General features: G+C 40.0%; 2 protein-coding genes and 1 non-coding gene across 18 annotated transcripts in view; 1 reads left to right on the forward strand and 2 right to left on the reverse strand.

Moving 5' to 3' along the window:
- LOC108031408 (serine/threonine-protein kinase par-1) overlaps positions 1-19634 on the forward strand; it is a 49706-nt gene that overhangs the window by 5653 nt on the left and 24419 nt on the right. The window contains exon 2 of one of the 15 annotated variants that reach the window (XM_044090824.2): positions 6863-6922. The exons of 11 other annotated variants lie outside the window; for them this stretch is intronic. The gene's annotated coding sequence lies outside the window, so the exon portion shown is untranslated. 3 more of the 15 variants (XM_044090825.2, XM_044090821.2, XM_044090823.2) reach the window with 3 other exon arrangements.
- Positions 1527-7676, reverse strand: LOC127011599 (uncharacterized). 2 transcript variants are annotated; one of them, XM_050889309.1, is made up of 3 exons: positions 7538-7676; positions 6830-7024; positions 1527-1871 (listed from the first exon to the last, which is right to left on the reverse strand). In XM_050889309.1, exons 1-3 carry the CDS (start codon positions 7662-7664, stop codon positions 1834-1836), a joined length of 360 nt encoding a protein of 119 aa, XP_050745266.1. In that variant the 5' UTR covers positions 7665-7676; the 3' UTR covers positions 1527-1833. The 2 variants fall into 2 exon arrangements, with proteins under 2 accessions (XP_050745266.1, XP_050745265.1); XM_050889308.1 differs by lacking the exon at positions 1527-1871 and having other exon boundaries at positions 6738-7024.
- Positions 10033-10114, reverse strand: Trnas-gcu (transfer RNA serine (anticodon GCU)). The gene has a single exon. It is a non-coding gene; the product is annotated as a tRNA-Ser (tRNA).

Here is a 19634-nt window from a genome sequence, read left to right on the forward strand (position 1 = left end):
GCAGAAAATGCATGATTCATGCGCTTGGTATTTCGCTTTGCTGCGGAGGCGTACACTGAAAGCAATAAGGGAAAATGAACTCCTCAAAATTTGTATTCAAAAATGAAGAGATTATGATATTTTAGCAGACCTTAAAACATCTGTGCGAAAGGTTTCTTTAATGATAAACTTCGAATTCTGGCATTTTTAAACTGACTTTCTACAGAATCAATAGTACGCATCGCCCAGTAAAATAACGCACAGTGCATTAGAGCCTTATTTATCTCAGTTTTGATAATGATAAATAATTTGATAATGATAAATAAGTAGTCGACTTTTCCCAGTGTTTAGCAATGGGCGGTGATCGCTGAGTGAGTGAGGGGGCCAACTGGTGTGGGTGGTTGGGCGTTGGGAAGCTTTCGGTTTGCCGGCTGCTTGCTTGTTAATTTTAATTGATTTTAATTTGATTTGCTTAAAGTGAATTTTGTTTGGCCAACGCCAACGTTTCCTAGTCGTTTTCGGTCTCCTCCTGCTTTCTTTAAGCTCCTGCTGCTCTTCAAATAAATTGAATTTCTGAGCAGCTACATATACTGGGATGATGAGGGATGAGGGCGCTGGCTGACCCACTTACCGGTTAGACGAATGTTACTTGTAGAAATATTTTTCCTAAATTTCTGCTGTGGGAAAAAAAGCACTTTGCATGCGCATTGCAATCACCCATCCTCTCCCTCCCCCACCACAAAAAAAACCCACCCAAACAAACAAAAGCGGAGTGCAAACAAACACTCGAGAGCTGCGCCATCTGTCCTTTTCTAGCGACTCTACAGTTCTCCAGTTCTCTGGAGGATCTTTCACCTGGCAGCCTTTGCACTTTGTTAGCTCGTTGAGGTGCCGCTGGGAGTCGCTGTCGACTTGAGTAGCTGCACCTCCTCCACCACCAGCTCCCTACTGAATTTTCCGCTTTTCCCCGATTTTCCCCGATTTTCCCCGTTTTCCCAGCTTTCTCGGTCTTCCTGCTTCACCTACTCCTCGGGAGCTTAATGAAATCTACAATGTTACCCACGTACATAGAGACACATAAATCCCATGTAGAGCTTGATAGCGTTTCTTCACAATTGTGGTTCTGAAAAAGGGGTACTTCTATTTTCTAAACCCATTCGCTGAGATAATGAGATGAAAAGCAGGATTCATATTTTTCCTTTTTTACCAGGCTATTGAAAAATGGTTCGTTTTGATTTTACTTGGTATCCTGTGTAAAACAATGTTATATATATTATAAATTATAACTTTATTTATTATTACTTTCAAATTTGTTATTAACCCTTCCACTGAAAAAATGAATTACTCAGGAAGTAACTTGGAATCCTGTGTAAAATACTCTTTAATATATCATAAAATAGAACTTTATTTATTATTACTTTCAAATTTGTTAGTAACCCTTTCACTGAAAAAATGAAATACTCAGAAAGTAACTTGTGTAAAATAATCTAGCATACTTTTGTGATCTGTTTGCTCGTACATATAATAGTTCCCTTTAAAATGCATCTACAAGGGGCTTTAAATATTCGGTTTTGAAAAGAAAGTAGACCTTAATGCGTTTTGCCGCTGTCCGTTGTCAGTCAAGCGGCGGAGGAGAATGCAAGTCGCTCGGATGAGTTGTTTGCACGGAGGTGTGTTTGCGTTTGCGGGTGTTTGTTTGTCTGCCATGGATGTGTTCGGATGAAAGCTGGAAGGGATGTGCAGCCAGCCATCGACATGCTTTTGTGGCCCCATGTCTTTTGTTGCTTTTACCCTGGCCATAAAGTTCAAGGAGCTGGATTGAATCCTCCCTGCCGGCCGCCTGTCTTTCGCCCTTTACACACATTTGTCAGCGCCTTGTCTTGGTGGATACACTGAGGGAAAAAGGTAAAGGTTGTGAGAAAAAAGACCTAATTAATAACTTAAAATCGATTATCGAAAATTAGTCAAAAATTGTTAGCTATTCTTAACTTAAACTCCCACAAGAGGTATTCATTTTTTTCAAATTTTGTGCCAAGAGAAATGTGTTTTCCCCAGTGTATTCCTGGACGTGGACCTCCCGATGCTGGGAATGCATTTTTATGCGCATTATTAAGTAATGCCGGGGGTTGAGGTCACGTGGGTGCGGCAGAAATCGCTTTGCTTCTCAACCGAACCGTTTAGAAGTATTTGTTGTGGATTCTTCAAATGGGTTTCCCCAGCCAGAGGGGGACTCCCAGAAGTCCGCGGGAATGGAATTTGCAATGTGATGGCAACTGAAAGGATATTGAGGGAAATGCATCTCAAAGGACTGTTATGAAAGGGAAACGTTACTTCCAGGCATTGTTCAATATTTTCTATCAATTTGCATTCTACAGCAGCTGTTGAGATATTGATTATATGAAAATGTTTGAGACAGATGTAGAGAAGAAATAGGTAAACCTCAAATCTATAATATTTCGTAGAATGCATCGTAAATTAAGCCAGAATAAATATCAGAACCCTGATTTAGCCTTTCGTCTGCCTTTCATGTTGTCATGCCAGCTTCGTTTTAAGCCCACCTATAAACTTTTTACAGGCTGATTGAGAAAATACCTTGGCAGTTCATTTATGTCATAGTTTTTCCGCTGTCACTGTGACCGCAAATTGTTTATTTACATTCCGTCCGGAGAAGCCAGCATATTGGGGGCTTAGCACCGTAAAAAGCGGGGGGCTACCAACTTTTCAGAACTATTTTCGCAACCGACACGTGATGGGTGCCAGGTAGAGGCAGTGGCGCCGAAAAGGGCAACGTTTGGTGGGGGAAAAGCTGCACCCCCGACCAGAGTTGTCACCCTGCCCTTTGAGCCTGCTATCCCCCGCATCATATGCAATCATTTTATATCCGGGTGAAAATGCAGCCACTTTGCCGTGCGGGCTCATCAAAAAAAGATGCGAATATGTGTGCCAGCCCAGCCTGCATATAAATAAAAATATATGTATATACCAAAAAGTTGCATAAATATATGTGCATATGTATAGGGTTTTATGGGTTATATTGTGGGTTGCCAGGGTGGCGTAAAAAAAGTATAAATAAAATAATGCAAAAAAGGGCCAACTATTCGAGGGGAGGGAAAAACTTTTGCTGGGCCCAGCACCCTCTATATATATAAATTTTGAGCAGTGTAGCAAATATGCAAAGCTCGCACACACTCACACAATCAGGCAGCTGCAGACTTTTGGCATCGCCTTGCGGTTTTTCGGGAAAGTGGGGGGAAAAGTGCAGGCTATGTCGCTGAAAATCCTAAAATGCTTAGCGTGGCAAAATCAATTTGATGCCATTTGTTAAAACGCTTTATGGCCCTGTGAGTGTGCGAGTGTGCCTGTGAGTGAGTGCATTAAATATGAATGTGTGATGGAGAATTTTCCGAGAGAGATTTTCGGAAAAGTGCGCCGCCTTTGGAGAAGCAAGACTTGGCAGCTGCACATCCTGCAGGATGATGATTTTCATGAGCACATTTCATTGTGCCATTTTACTCCGTTTGCGAAATTGCCAGCGAGCTGCTGTCCTTGCAGCTTAATATTTTAATACCTCCATTACCTGGCAAAATATGGGAAATTTATGGTCGATTTAACAATCAATCAACAGCTGCACTGCACATATTAAATGGAACAAATTGCGGGGTCTTTCAAAGCGTAAGCTGCTTATAAAGCAGTGATTGTGCATTACCTTCCGAGTAAATAGTGGTTACAAATATCTTAAGAAATTAAGAAGTGCATTGTTTTTTGTTTCATTGATTTTTACAAATGGGGCATTTCATATTTTTAAATTCGAACCAATAGTTTCCCATTTTCTTTTATTTTTATGGCTCTCTTCCGTCAGCCCAGTGGGTGTATGTGTTAGCCAGAGTGTTCACGTCTCCCTGTGTAGGTTTAATGCCTTTGTGTTTGTGTTTAGCGCTCGAATATCGGTCAAGGCTGGCACTGCAGCCAACTGGCGCACATTTAGGCGACGTTTGGTTGTCGCTTCAGCTGCCTCAGCCGCTGCCTTCTGATGTCTGTGCCTCATTGCTGGCGAAATATGCCACTAAATCAACACGCTCCGCGCTGCAGCAAACAGTAACTACACTGGAAGCAAAGTGGTCTGGGAAGTTAGAAAAGTGTTCGAAATCAAAAGTATTTTTTCTTTATAAACATCAATTAAATGACAGATCAAAAATAAATATAATCAAATAAACTTTGTTTATTGATTACTTATTAATTATTTTTTCGCACAGTGTAGTGTGGCGTCCCACGCCTCAGTGGCGACACGTTTGTTGGCAACTCACCTGCGAAATCTCGCTTCTGGCGTTAATGACATTTCAACACAGCTCCCCGCCACTCCTCCCCCCGCCTCTTCACCACTTTTCGTTTAATTTTCCCACCTGCCTAAAAGTTCTGTACATTACAATGCTACCCTGTAACCCCCTCCCCCTCGGCCCCAAAAGCAGGGGCACTATTAAGGTCAAGGATGTTTTTATGTAGCTCCTGTGGCGTGCACGCCATGAAAAGCTCAACCCAGACCCAATTTCCCGGGACAGTTCTCCCGTGGGCGTGGCCCTGTTTAGTGCTGATTAAGTGCCCACAGTTCCTGCCCCAAATGTCCGATGGCAGCGATGGTGTGCTTGTTGTTCCCCTTCTGGTGGCGGTTGCACCAAAATTGCATTTGTTTTTTTTGGCAGCCGGGAGGCCGTCACTTTTGAGCCGGAAGTTTGCGTGAGTTGCAAAGGGAAAATACAGGGGGTGGGGTTTTAGGAAGGAGTTTCCTGGAGGCGGAGCCGGAGGGCGTGGCTGCTATGTTGGCCCCGATAAATGGAGAGGCGGTTGTATTTTTGGCCAAAACAAAGTCTATTAGCGTGTGCGGATAGGAAATGTAAAATGAAATCTGTAAATAAATAATTGGTAACCGCTTAGGTACTTGTGAAAGGCGTTAACCAATTCATGGTTAAAAAGGGTTTTATTAAATTTAGATTTTTAAAAGAGTGCAAAATAATAAAGAAATAATTATCTTTTAAAAACAAAAAGGTTATATGTTTTTATAACATTCCCAAGTATCAATTCGAGTTCGAAAGACCATATTTATATTAAGCCTTGCTCATTAAAGCCTGGCTCCTAAGACCCCCTTTAAAACCTGCCAATAGCCCGATGCTAACCATTTCAAATAAGACAAAAGCACAGCCACAAAAGAACACTCGAGTGGAGAAGTGGCCTTATTAAGGGATTGCTTGTACTTCAGCTTAAATCAAAGCGAAGCTTATCAATTAGCGAAGCTAAAACATAAAAAGGGGGAGTATTTAGGGGGTACATAGGGGAATATACTGTACATAAGGGAGCAAGCTCAGACGTCGGGGAAGCTCCCGGATTAATGCTGCGTGTATAATCCTGTGGAGCGTAATTACCGCAGCTAACGCTAACCCAACACCACCGCCGCAACTATCAACACAGGGCTTTGATTAATTATATGATCCATGTTTGGTTTTCCAAAGCCACCCGCTCCCTTCTCGCTTCGCCTGTGGCTTTTGTAAAATTAATTAAGTCGAAATGAAAGCAACCAGAGCCCCAGAGACTGTGTTTGACGAGGGGAAAAGTCGGTTGTGGCTGCCTGTCTGTCTGGTTGTCCGGCAAACTGATAAAATAACGCATACGCCGCGTTGCCAATTTGTTTGGCTGTCCTTGCATTACATTTCTGCAGCCCAACAAATGGCAATCAAGCCAAGAAAGTTGCACGACAAATCATTGAAAAGTGTTCAATGCAATTCTGCGCCACCATTGCAACTTTTGCTGGGAGGAAGGAAAGGAAATGCAAGCCACAGAATTCGGTGTAATCCCATTTAAGCAAGCTGCTTTTCAGCAGTTGATTTGCTTTTGGCTTGGAGCGTGCTCGAAATCTGCTATCAACACTTGTTTATAGAGCTGGTCCCCCGCCCCGTCTACCATCCCAGCCCTGCCATCCTCGGGGGGTAAGCTCTTCCGGCTAAGAAGTGTGCCCAAAAGGAGAAGCGATTCCAAGGCTTACGCATTTGTCGTCTTAGTTGCAGCTTCTTGTGATTCTGGCGCTGCTGCCACTCCCACTTTTCCTGGCTGCGGCGCCTCTTAATCCATTTGCTGCACTGCCAGTCACGCCCACCGGCGTATACACGCCCTGGCAATAAAACTTTCGCCCTGGCCCTTTCTCCACGGGGCCCTAACTTTGGCTCGTGAACGAGTGCCTGCAATTTTTCCTCAACAACCAGAGGCGATGACGATGACAGCGACAACGTCAATGAGCTTTTCTTGCCCAGGCAGCGTGAGTCGGCGATGACAGCGGCTTTTCATACCCCGGAAATGCGGGAGGATAGGCCAAACTAGGGAGTTAATTGATTTAAAATTGGAAAAGCAGGATTAATAGGCTTTTTTATGTTTTCAAATAAGGATTTACCAGTGGTAAAGAATCCTTGAAGTGCAGAATGCTGGGGTCATCTGAGGCATTGATTGATTTAAATTCTAAAATAGTTTTTCATTTGTTTTTGACGGTGTAGAATGTAATATACAAATTGTTTTATAGCAAAACGAAACCTTTCCGAATATTTTATAAATTACCTTAAAATCTTTGTCAACTGACATTGTTTTAAAATCTTTTTTATACATTTATTCTTCGCTTTCTTCTTCCAAATTTGTTATATTTTTACAGTTCCATAATTATTATAAGGTTGGTTCGCCTCATCCTTTTACCTATGTATTATCTTTAAAACTCGGTAGCCTTTCAGTTCATCACAGCATGTAACCCCCATACCTTCGGTTGTTTATGCAATTCTATTTACTTGAATTTTTTTCTTAAATTTATTTTCGGACTGACCTACATTGATGGCTGTCGACTTGGCTACGCCAGTGCCTTTGTGCTGTCCTCCTCCGTTCTGCCTCAAGAACTTTGGCTGTCTTCGGATATATGGTATGCCAACGAAAAACGTCATATGATTTTTGATTATAACGTCAATGGGACGACATAAAGCTCGCAGCTGCTCTTGGCTTGTTGTTTTGTGCAGCGCCATTTCTTGTTTTAAAAATATAAAAAGAAAAATAATGTGAGAGTAAGTATTCTAAATGTTTGACAGCTGGAAAAGCGACGAAAAAAAACAAGGATGGAAAAGCTTTATACGGCTGTCAGTAAATTTGAATACTCTTTAGGATTTGTTTCATGTTTTGTAAATATTCAAAATGGGTTATCGGAAAAATAATATATTTAAGATCAAACCAGTGAAAAATAACCTATAATAGGTGAACCTCCAAAGTTCGCATAGTTTTTCCTTGATATAAAATAACTGCATGTAATTATTGGACATTATTTAAAAGACAGCCAAATAAACAAGAGAAAAAGCGAGGACAAGGCTGGCCGAATGGTGTATAAGGTCAGAGTTCGTCGATGCATATAAACGACAAGCCCCCAGGGCAACAAGGGTATAAAAAGTGGTCGAAATAATGTTGTCGGGCGACAAGAGCTCGCCTTTTCCATTTCCATTCGCCCGAATCCGAATCTGAATCTGAGTCCCAACTCCCAGTTGCTAACCATTCTGCCACTTTCTTCCGCCACGGGCAATGGCTTCTGGTCCTTTGTTCTCTGTCTCAGTCCCTGTCGCCGTCGCCGTCTCTTTCTCCGCCTCTGTTTCTGTCTCTCTCTGCGCCTCTATCTCCATCTCTGCACTCTGCTTCCCGTTTCCTGCGATTTCGTTGCGCCAAAAATATGAAAATTGCTTGTTGTCTCTGTGGTCTCCACTCTTTCGGTTCCAATTCCCAAAACACATGGCAAAATAAAAGAAATATTAGTTAAACAAATTTAAAATATTTAAATATTTGCAATTTTAAACTACTTTTTTTTAGCTTTTTATTATCAACAGCAAGGGTATTTAAAAATTCATAATATTGGTTAGAAAGACAGGGATTTAAGTTCTTTAAAATATATATTGGTTAGGAAAAGGGTAGGATAAGGGAAGTATAAAATCAGTGTTAAACCATTAAATATTTTGTGTATTCCTATTTTAATCACTATATATTTATAAAATTTTTCAAGCATTTTAAAGCTTCATTTTCTTCAGTGTATCCATACACACTCCATTGTAGCTGTGGTAAACCCCATCAATTGTAATTTTAGCCTTTCGCCTGCTTCTTGTAAGCCAAATGTCGTACATTTAGCCGTTTTGTTGTCGTTTCTCTCTGTTGTTCTTATTATTTCGGCTGTTGAAATAGTTTTACGAGATTGTCTCGTTGCTGTGATTTCGCAGTTGGAAGGAGGCACCAAGATTGTTTCCCAGTTTGATCAAAATTTGTCTGCCTTCAGTAGCAAGTTTTCGATAATTAACATATTTCAATGTGAAATATTAAGCCATTTGTTTGGGGTCCACTTAAGTTGGCCAAAACAAGCTGAAATGCGGAACGCATAAAACAGAGGATGGGTGAAGGCATATTGTCCTAGGCGATTCCTTTTTTGTTTTGCCCCGAAATTTAGGCCAGCTATAGATGGATTTTGATTGCCAAGATGTCTGAAGAATCCCTCGAATTTGGGGAGGGGTTCGGAAAAGGCTTTGACATGCAATATTTAACCGCTTTGTCATTCTAAATGGATAGATTGAAAGATCTCGAAATTGGCCGTATTTTCCGATGGAAATTTCATTCAATGAATTCTGAAGCTATCTTGACCGTATAATCTTAAAGAATTCTTTATAGAATGGAATGCCGGGAATAGGTGTCTTTTCAGCCATCAAATTACCATGTACGCACGTAGAAAAATATTACAGATGCCGTTGGAACTGAGTAGAGTGGTAATATCAATTGAGGAATGCCTTCATTAAGGCTACCATATTTTTTTTATTTTTATTTAAGTATCCTAAAGCTTCTTAACATTGTAGTTTACAATAGAACTGAATTTTTACGACTCCATTTACGTGTTCATCTCGCAGCAGTTTTAATTAAACGAAAACTGGAACAAGTGCCTACTTAAACTTCTAATAACAACTTGTTCTTAGAAAACCCAGTCAGAAGAGCAGCGAATTTTCATTGAGAAAAGTCTGGTAACGGACTCGTGTTTCACAGTCTCCCACGTAAATTAACTGCCACGGGGAAAAACCCTCGCAGCTGCATTAAGGCTGCGGCCAAACTGCGTTAAACCTCGCCTAACCGCAGCCCATCGGCATTAATTGCATGTACGTATACGCACCGATGTGCACTTGTGTGCGGGTTTACGTAAGTGTATGGGTAATTTTAATCATAATTTACTAGGCCAGCGGCCACAGCTGTTTGCTTTTCCACATTTTCCGGCGTGAGTCAATTAATAATGCGTCGAACATTAAATTTATGCAAAAAGGCAGCGTTAAGTGCATTAATAACTTAACCCAATAAGGCGATAATAAAACCGCAGTTATCTCCAAAGGGCAGGGACGCTTAAGCCAATTAAAAAGCTAGGTGCCTTTAAAAAAGTGTTGGAGAATTAAATAACCAAAGCAGTGGTATCTAAAAGGTATATACAGATAATAAACCATTTTTTGTACAGCGATAAAAATAGTTGAATAGCTATATTTATAAAATTACTAACGATTAAAAATTTTTGCAAAAAAAGGAAGTAGTTACTATCTGCAGAAATAAGTTTGCGATAAGCCCAATTCCTAAAGAAAATTTTTACCGCGATACAAAAGTTAAATGATTAATAAACTATTTTTATTTGGTTACTCAAGACTAAATTATTTTATTATCCAAAAATGAGTAGTATAATTAGAATTAAATTTGCGATAAATAAAACTCCAGAAATAAGGAAACTACGCACCCGATTAATTATATTTTCCGCAGCTCAGATTACTTAATAAGCGTTTCACAAAAATGAGCCACAAATTATTTTGCGATTGATGACAGCGCAAAGACCCAAAGGTCGGAAAATGCAATTTATTGCTAAAACTCAGCGCCTGCGTCGGACTAATGAATCATTAATTCCGTAAACAATTATTGCAGGCCCACGTAGTGGCAGAAATATAAAAGTGAAAAACAAATAAACAGAGAGCAAAAAAAAATTGGATCCGACGAGGATGGGATTCGAACCCACGCGTGCAGAGCACATTGGATTAGCAGTCCAACGCCTTAACCTCTCGGCCACCTCGTCACGTGATTTTCAGGGTTCGCTTTGGCAACTGCATAGCTTCTTGCACTGTGAATAATACCCAAATGTCAGAACTCGCAAAAATCACCGGCTCTAGGCCATAAAAGTTCAGATGCGACAGGATAATAAATACGTGCGCAAATAGAAAAAGCCTCTAAATATTATTCTGCAAATTGCTTTCTGCATCTGTTATTGCAACTCAAGCAAATACGGTTCATTTTTTGTTTTCGTTACAAATTCATGGGATAACTAAATACAGAGAACTGTCGAAATGAAAATGAACAACCGACAGTTTGTTGGCTAGGTTTGGGTAGTTTTTTTGTAGTTGTCGGTACGATGGGGGTTTCTGGGGGCAAGGGTTTTCGGATGGGTAACGCCCACACGCATTGCCATGCATCGTTTTGCGTTGGAAATTTCACTGCCACTCGCTTGTCTAATTTATTTGCAAATTTTTGAGTGCTATTCCCTGCTGCAACTTCTCTCTCCCGCTTGTGGGTTTTTATTTTAATTTGTTTTTCTGTGTGCATTTAATTATTGTTTATTTGTCTGGGCGAATTGCAAATTATGTACACTTGAAGCGCATAGTAATTTTACGGAGAAGAGTAAATAAATGCAAGGGGAGCTGATACAGTCTGGATTTTTAGATCAAAGAAAAGTTACTTGGTCTAGTTGAAAGGAAAAATTCGAATTTCTAATTTGGTTAAAGAGTTTTGTTTGCTTTTCCTAATTTACATTTTTTCTATTAATGGATAAGTAGGAAAAGTTTGATGTAATCTCAGAGAAGCCAAATAATACCAATTAATAAATGTCTCATTTGCAAATTATTTAATGTGTTAAAGGTATTAAAATAAAATACCTTACAGCTAGAAATTAAAAAAAAAAACATTTTGAAATTTCGAAGGATTTATAAATTTTTAAAAAAGTAGCTTTGACAAATATATATTTTTATTTAAAATTTTTAAAGCTTTAAATTTTTTAACCCCTTTTAGTTAAAATTTCCACACCTTTTTATTAGACAAAGTTCTCAGCATTTCAAATAATATTTCTCTAGTTCGTGTACGTGTATAAATTTATATATTTTTTCCTCTAAAAGGCACTTCTGGCATAAACACAAAAATAAACAAAATGGCAACAACAGTTGCTAAACTACGCCCCTTCCCCAATTTCCGACCTCCGCCCTCCGCATACCCACCTGCCACGAATCCTTTTCCCGAGAAGAAACTCTTGCAGAGCCCGGACAAAACAAAAAAGCAAAAAGTTGCAAATGCATTTTAATTACATGCGTCTCGGTGGCAAGTGCCCTCCCATTTTGAGTCATCCAGTCTGCGCTTCAATTTAAATGGGCAAAAAGGGTAAAAGTGCTTACAGCAGCAAAAAAATAAGCAATTAAATTAATTTTTCGGTTTGTTTCGGGCCTCAATGCGTCGAAAGTGGACAGCGGTCAGTGAGTAAAAAATACAAAAAGCAGCCAACAATTAAAAAAGTGTGCCAGCGCTTTCGAGCAGCCAAGTGACAAGGAATGCCGACGACCTTCGAAAACGGGCGGTGGGCTGGGGTGGGTTTTTTGTGCTGTTTTCGGGTTGCTTTCCCCGAGATTAGTGGCACTGCGACAGTTTGTCATTTCTGCGCACACCCATTTAAATGTCGAAATTAATGAACAAACGCAACGGGCAACATTTGTCAAGGGAAGCAGCTCAAGAAGTGCAATACGCACGCAAATTGCTCGGCTAATTGGCTAAAGCACTTTCGGGGGAAGTGCATTTTCATTTCCTTGAGCAGCTCGGAATTAATGAGGAATTTTATCAATGATGCATGCAAAATCAATTCGCAGCTTAAAAACTTTTCCAATTAACGAGCGTTACTTCCGCTCTTTCTTTCGCCCAAAGTTTTTTGGGGGTACAAGTGAAATATATATGTACGGTATTTATTGCTGCGTAGAAAGTAAACCAATATTTCGCTCCATGACTCTATAAAATTTTATAGGAAGCAGCTGAAAAAGTAAAGTAATTTTTCCAATTTTTTTTTTGAAGCCAAACTTTTTATTAATGTTTGTGTCGCACTTTTTCGTCGGACATGCGGCGCCCGACGTCGAGGAAGCAACTTTATGTTTCGGCCATTGTTTGTTGCCTTTTTGTAGCCGGGCCGAAATAAACACATTTTTATTACAAAATATTTTGTGTGTGCTGGATGCGAGCGTTTCATTGCACCACGGTTGGCTCTAAATCAAAAGCTTTTTACACTAACTTAAATTATTTGCCAGGCAAAAAAGGGGGTAAAAAAACTCTGTGAATAAAACGCATAAATATGTGAACGCCCTACAAAGTTGGCCTGCAGCCGGAAATGGTAATAACATCTATATTTATGCACAGTGCGTTTCGCAGCTGTATGGCGGGTTATTTTTGAGCCAAAATAAAAGGAGATTTTGCACATAAAGCAAAGTGTATCTTTTCTTTATGGGATAATCCCTTTCAATTTACGGTATTGTTGTTTGGGAAATAATTGGAATTTTCGGTTTTATGTTGTTGCATAAATTTAATGCTGATATGGGATAAAAACAAATGCATTTTAAATAAGATTAAAGTGCTTGAAACATTTTTACTTCCAGCTGATAACAAGGTATTTATTTATTTAAAGTAGTGCTGCATTTTAAATGAATGTGAATAAGTCATTGGGAAATTTTATACTTTCTGCTGAATAAAATATCTTTCTGGGAATTTCTTTAAAATTTCTTAAGTTATTCACGATAAACTGAAATACCTTAAAGTTAAAGTAAAAGTGAACAAAACAACATATAATTAATACAAATACATTACGAGTTCATTAATCCTTGCAACAACCTAATGACTCTTCTTATCGATTGCAATTAGGCCCAAAACACCTGCCTTTTGCCCAATCCGTGCCAAATTCAAGTGGGCAACTGAAACAACAGCCCCACGAAAGTCCTTCTGCGAACATTACGTATACGCCACGTTCTCGGTCCTCCTCTTCTTGGCCGAAAGGAGTGCAAAATGTTGCTGATTAAGTGGTTGCCGCAAGCAATTTGCGTCAAGTGAGGCGCGTGACTCTCAACATGTGTCAACCGTACAGTGGAGACTCGAATGCAAAAGCACAGGAGCAAGAGCAAAAACAAAAGCCACGATGTGCGACAATTACAACCGTAAATTATGCCACAAGCAACAACAACGCCACGCCCACCTCGGTTGGCCCTGCGTTTTGGCCTGGTCCGCCAACTTGGCCACAAAAGAAACAAGCCCAGGCAACAACGACAACAACCACGACAACAACGACAACGACAACAACGACAACGACAACGCCAACGCCAACGACAACTCAATTAAGTAAATGAGTGAAAACCGAGATGTTGTTGCCCGTGCTGCTTATGTAGGTTCGTTTGTTGTTGCTCTTGGCAGAGTGGCTTACTTGTGTAATTAAGTGAGCAAATCGCAAAATAATTATCCAACTCAGGGCACAAACTGCAATGGCTAAAACCCCGTAGTTCTTTATTTTTTCCGGTTCCCCTGTTCTAAGGTGGCCGTTGCGGTTTTCACAAAAAAGAAATGCAATTAAAGCTTATCTCCACGTCATGCAAAAAGTCAACTACGCACAGCTTAAATGGCCCACAGAACAGGCTAACACCCACAAATGCACCCAAACACATACATACACCCACCTATGCAGTCAGTGTGAAAAGGACATTTTGTAGCTATTGCGTTCTTTTGCCGGCTGGCCACCCTTTTTCCCTATTCAGGCGCAAGCAAATTTGCCGCGTGCAATGAATTGAATGCAGGTGTGACATGAAATGGGAGCTCTGAAAAAAATAAATGGAAAAGAATTTCACTTCGGCTGCAAAAGGTAAAAGCATGGGCACTTTCTGGCCAAAAGATGTATGCAGTAGTTACAAAATTATAGTAATTTCAGGGTTTTGCTTTGCTTAGGGGTTACAAACTAGAAAATGTTCGTTAAAGATATAATCTTTTAATTTACCAAAATTAAAATCATAGTAAAATAAAGAAAATAATATACAATATAAGAAAATGCTATACCTAAATTAATACGATTATAAAATAAAAAAACAAAATAAAGCAATCCACAAAATTTTTTGGTAATTTTAAGCTCCATAACCCAAAGTAGAACCAAAAAAAGAGCCAAAGAACTGTAAGCGCAATAGGTTCCGTGAAAAAAACGTGTAAAATAGGGGATTAAAAGGGGGAAACTTTTCGAACTCGTACAAGTTGCGCTTTTTAATCATCGCCCCCGCACCTTTATGGTAAACTATTTTAAGTATGCGCTGTCGATTCAGGCGAAAGTTGGCGATTTACGGGCGCCTTCAAGCCACTCAGCTCACGCGTATGCTATACGTAAATATTACGCATACGTATATGCACAGAAAGTCCCCCTGATCCACGCCCCCGACCCAGGCGTTATTGAACCAACAAAAAGTTGAGCAGTCAGCGAAAATGGCATTTCCGGTTGAAGTTGGCACACAAACAAAATTCCAGCAATGTCGCATTTATTTATAAGGCAGCCCGAAATGCAGGCACGCACATGGTACATGGACTATATACGTACGTATATCCACCCCCTTCCTGATTTTCCAACTCCGCCTACACTCTGATTTCACTTGTTTTTGTTTTGCTTTAATTTTTTTTTGCTACTTTGTCGTCGGCGACGTTTTTGGCATGCAAGTTTTGCACTTTCCTTTTTTTCTCACTTTTCTTTATTTTTGAGTGACTTTTTGCTGTTGCATGCGCCAAGTGCAGACATGAGGCGAAAACGAGGCAAGGCGAGGTCTTAACTAGGTCGATCATTTGATGGCACACGCACACACCTAAGCCCACCCGAACTGCCATTAAATATTTACCAACACTGGGAGAAAGCAGGGTGGTAAAGCGTCCTAAGAGGCTTCAATTTGAGAACATTTTGTACTTGAAATTCTGATTGTTATTGCTTGCTGGATGAAAGTAAGTGACTTAGTAAATTTTTGTTAAACTACATTTTAGCACCTTTTGAACTATTACCTTTCTAATTCAAACAATCCACTCCTCAATATATTTTCCCCAGTGCCATTAGAAGCGAGCTAAAATGGCGTTCGGAAATTATATAAGCTCACTTTATGCTATTAAGTTCTGACTTACTGCCTGTCTGGTGTCTATTTGTCTGCCCGACTGCCTCCGGGCGAACCATGTGCACCCAGTCCGGCCGTAGTCCCGACGTCGTAGCCTTCCAATTACATTACCCCGGTCTCGGGATCGTCAGCGTGCTCCATTTCTCGGTCGCTTCCTCGACGGAAATACGGGAATATGGTCGCCCACTTTGAGCCGGGCAAATATTTGCCCTGCCCTACCGCCTCCTAAAAAGGTGATAAACTTGGCATAATGCAATATTTAATGTTTGAACAGGCATTTAAAAGGTTACGTAATGCAGTTATGCTGTTGGCCCCACACTATCGTCATCATCGTTATCATAATCATCATCACCATCACCAACACTATCGTATCCATCACCGCTGCCTTCGTGGTCCGAAGCATTTCTGGTCGGTTGTTTGCCCAGCGCTGATAAGCTTTGAAATATTTTGCACACCCTTGCATATGCAAATGCAAAATAGACGTGCACTTTAAAAAAAAGTCTTTCAAAATTTAAAGATTTTAGTTTAGGAAAATTATTATAGCATTTTTTTTATGTATCCTAAACTTGAAATATTTATAAAATTTTCAAATTCTATATTTTAATACATATAGAAAATATAAAAAATTTAAAGAAACTATTGTAATTAAGAGTTAAAGATAGTTTAAAAGCCTTTAAAATTTTAATGCGCATATTATTCTAAGTTATAATAATACTATTCCACGTCTTTTCTATTATATCTTTCAAAGAACATTTTTCCTAAGAATCCCAGTTTTGGAAAATAGTTTCAACCATTTGAACCCGAAGTGTAGGCCATTCCCAGTCCGAAATCCAGTTACGCTCGCAGTGTTAGAGTCAGGCCCAAATCAGTGACAGGGAAGCCCCTTTCGGGCACTGTTTAGGTGGATAGACACAGACCTATATGGGCACAACCAACGTACTTACCCATGTAGTTCCAACTCCCCAGCGCTACTCGGTTTGTGCGAGCGTGTTCACATGCCTTCGACTCTGTTGATTAATGTTGTTGGCCACCCAGCTGAGCATTGAGTAATGCCAAGCAACTTCTGCTTGATGGATAAACGGGACTCAGCAGCAGGTCCTCCCATCCATCCAGCCATCCGCCTCTCCCCAGTCCGTATTAGGGCCAAAAGAATGTTTCACTCTGGCCAAAGTGTGTCTGGGGCATGCACATAAAATTACCTGAATAAACACTGAAGTTACCCATGAAGTGGGGTGTGCAGAGTCCAGAGTCTAGAGTCTAGAGTCCGGAGGAATTTGGCATTCATGTGTGTTTACAATCTACTGAATCATTAATAGATATTTGAGAGCTTTTCAAAGAAGCAAACGGAATTACCGGGAATAACAGAAGTTGTTTTATAGAGACTTGGGGGAAAATGTTTAGGTAAATGGTCTTAAGATAATTGGATTTAATTTTAAAAAAAGTTGAAGATATAATAGGTTTTAAATACGTTATTGCTTTGCATATGAATATATTTAAATGGAGTTTAGATGAATCAAGCGAACTATTTTTAAACGAATTGAGGGACAGTTTTTGAAGAAATCTGTCCTAAAATGTTAAAAACCCTTCTATTAAATAACTATTAATATCTTAAAGATATATTAGCAACACGTTTAAAGAATTTGTACATACCTGCTTAAAATTAAAATTGCAATTGCACTTGCAATTTTGGAGATACTCGCTGACCTTTTGCAACTGTGCCAGCCGTATAATTTGCGTACACAAAGATAAAGAAATGAGGAAATTATATCTAAATAAATCACTGGCTCATTTGCCAATGCCCCCGCCCTCGAGCAGCTGTTTACATAGGATATATACCGATACGTGCCTACATATGTGCGCCCCCGACAGCACATGCGTATGAAGAACGTCTTATAGACACCCCACCATACCTACACAGATCTCCGAGTGCAGTGATCGTGACTGCGATCGGTTCACACATAATGCCGCTCCATCACGGCACGCGCCTCGCTCGAAGACCGGAGGATCCCGCCCGAGGCACGTGAGAGAAAAGAGGGTCGGGACCGGAGAGCTGGTGTTATATGCAGAGCAGATATAGATAGCAGATAGAGATCTCGGGAAAGAGAGATCGCCTTTTTTCGGGGAGAGAATAGTGCATTTATTTTTAGGATAACAATGGGCCCCGAAGAGCACCGGCAAGCGGCGCGATGTTCAGTGGATTTCTATATTTTCCTCGGGAAAATTCGAGGAAAATTTTTCAGTCGAGCGCATAGAGCAACGCGAGCAAGGCGTCCAAAGGCCAGTGCGCGAATTATTTGGTATATACACCAAATATATACACAAATATACCCAAAAATACCTATAGATATCTATCTATCTATATATGTGCGCAGATAGACCACGGTACAGGAATATATATACTACATGCTCGGTGGAAGAAGGGAAAGAAAATCATTTTTCAATTTGACGAAAAGTAAAATGTGAAATTATGTGTGCGATTGTGTGTGAGAGAGCTGGTCGTGAAAAATTGCAATAAGAAGAACGGCCGTAAAAGTGAGCAAAAAGTAAGAGATAGCTGAAGTATATCTCGGTGTGTATCTATAATAGTATTAAACCGAAAAGAACCCAAAAAAATACGAAGAACCAAGGAAAATACACCAAATCCTAAGTAGAGAAGAAACGCTGCGATTCTTTCGAATTCAGATTCAGATTCTGGTTCGGATTCGGATTCGGTCTCTGAGGCATTGCTTCCTCGTTCCCATCCCAACACCATCCCATCATCGTCATCCACATCCCATCTATGCTATTTAGTTTTTGGGGTATGTTTTCTAGTTGCTGCCTGGCCTCTCTGGGCTGCTTTACTTTTTGTTTCGACTGCTGCTTTGCTGGTCTTTTGCTCGAATAAAAATTCCTCTTGCGTGTTAGCTAAAAGTTATTTTTAAAAATTTCTTTTACTTTTGTTTTCTCACTGGCGCGTAGATACGAGACTTTAAATACGGCGACGTCTTCGTCTGTCGATGCTCTCAAGGAATTTCAGCTCTCGCGGCTGCATTAATGCCGAAAAAAAAATAAGAAAAAAAAACCGTACAAAATATTATTATATTATTTCCGCCCGATACACAAATTAGATCTTGCAAATTAGCGAAATCAAATTGCATTGCATGCTAGCTGTATTTAATTCAACATCTATCACAGTCTTTCCTGCCAGCTTTTTGTTTTTTCTCGTCTGAAAACTCACTTTTCCTCTTTTTTATAATTTTTCCACTTGGCAAAAGTCAGCCTGAGTGTGTGTGGGTGGCACTTGGAAATTGCACAAAGGAGCAGCCAACCCTTCGTTTCCAGAAATCGAGGAAAATGTGTTACGTATACGCCGGTTGGCCTTAACTTGGCTTAAGTGCACCACTTATGCCACAGCTAATTCAATACAGTCTCGGGGATGTGTATAATCAAAATACTGTGCAACAATGCATTAAATTTGTGAGCTTGAACAAAAGGAACTGCCCTATTTTGCCAGCCAGGACAGGATGTCCCGAAGATTTATGACCTCATTAATATCCAATCAACCTGTTCAAATCGGTTGGCTTGTAATTAAGCTCCTTGGCAGCCTGTCAGCCAGACTGTAAACAAACTCACCGCCCATCAACTACCATTTACCATCCACCACCTACCAAATGGCAATTAGGCAGGGCATTTATTTCACTACAGTTTGTCAAAGGCAATATCCGTGAGGGTGGACGGACAGTCCGAGGGACGGACAGTCGGACAGTCAGACAAACAGCGAACCTGGCCATGGCAACAATGTCACAACTCAAGTGTCAAACAAAAGGCGACGATGGCATTGGCGAAAGCTGGGCAACGCAACCAAAACAACGTCGCTTCTGGGGGCAGATTCTCGGGGAGTGCAGGGAAATCGAGGGAAGCTAAAATATCAAAATTTGCACAAGACTACTACTAGGAGAACAGAGTACGCTGGTGACAACAAAGCGCACAAATATTTTCCAATGGGCTCTCGCCCGTGTGTACAATGTGCATTTTGCACAACTCAAATAAACTTACTCAGCGAGCTTCCAATTTTAGTCTAAAATATTTAACATGGAAAGTTTGGCAGAGTAAACGGAAAGCAATGCAATGTTAAGCAAAGATCTTTAGGAAAAAAACACCTTTATATATTTATGCTTATATATTTTATACAAAAAATGAATGCCAGAAATTCTTATTTTATTGGAAACATTTTAGGGTTTTTTGTTTTTCCTGTATCATTTTAAATATTCATTTAAATACTACATTTTAAAATTGTAATTTAAAATTAATCGTATAATATTTTTTTACCCCCATTACAAAAAGTGTTATAAACTGAGCCACATTTTATGAATTTTTATATAAAATTACTTTTATGTGCCAATGACTTTAAGTGTAAAA

This window comes from Drosophila biarmipes, chromosome 3R, assembly GCF_025231255.1.
Source record: "Drosophila biarmipes strain raj3 chromosome 3R, RU_DBia_V1.1, whole genome shotgun sequence".
Lineage (NCBI taxonomy): Eukaryota > Metazoa > Arthropoda > Insecta > Diptera > Drosophilidae > Drosophila > Drosophila biarmipes.

Excerpts from the sequence above, each read along its gene's own strand:
- LOC127011599 (XM_050889308.1), bottom strand. The coding sequence starts at position 7,664 with ATGGAGATAGAGGCGCAGAGAGAGACAGAAACAGAGGCGGAGAAAGAG. Across the intron at positions 7,025-7,537 it reads CGGAAGAAAGTGGCAGAATG|AAATGGCGCTGCACAAAACA; the intron begins GTTAGCAACTGG and ends TTTTAAAACAAG.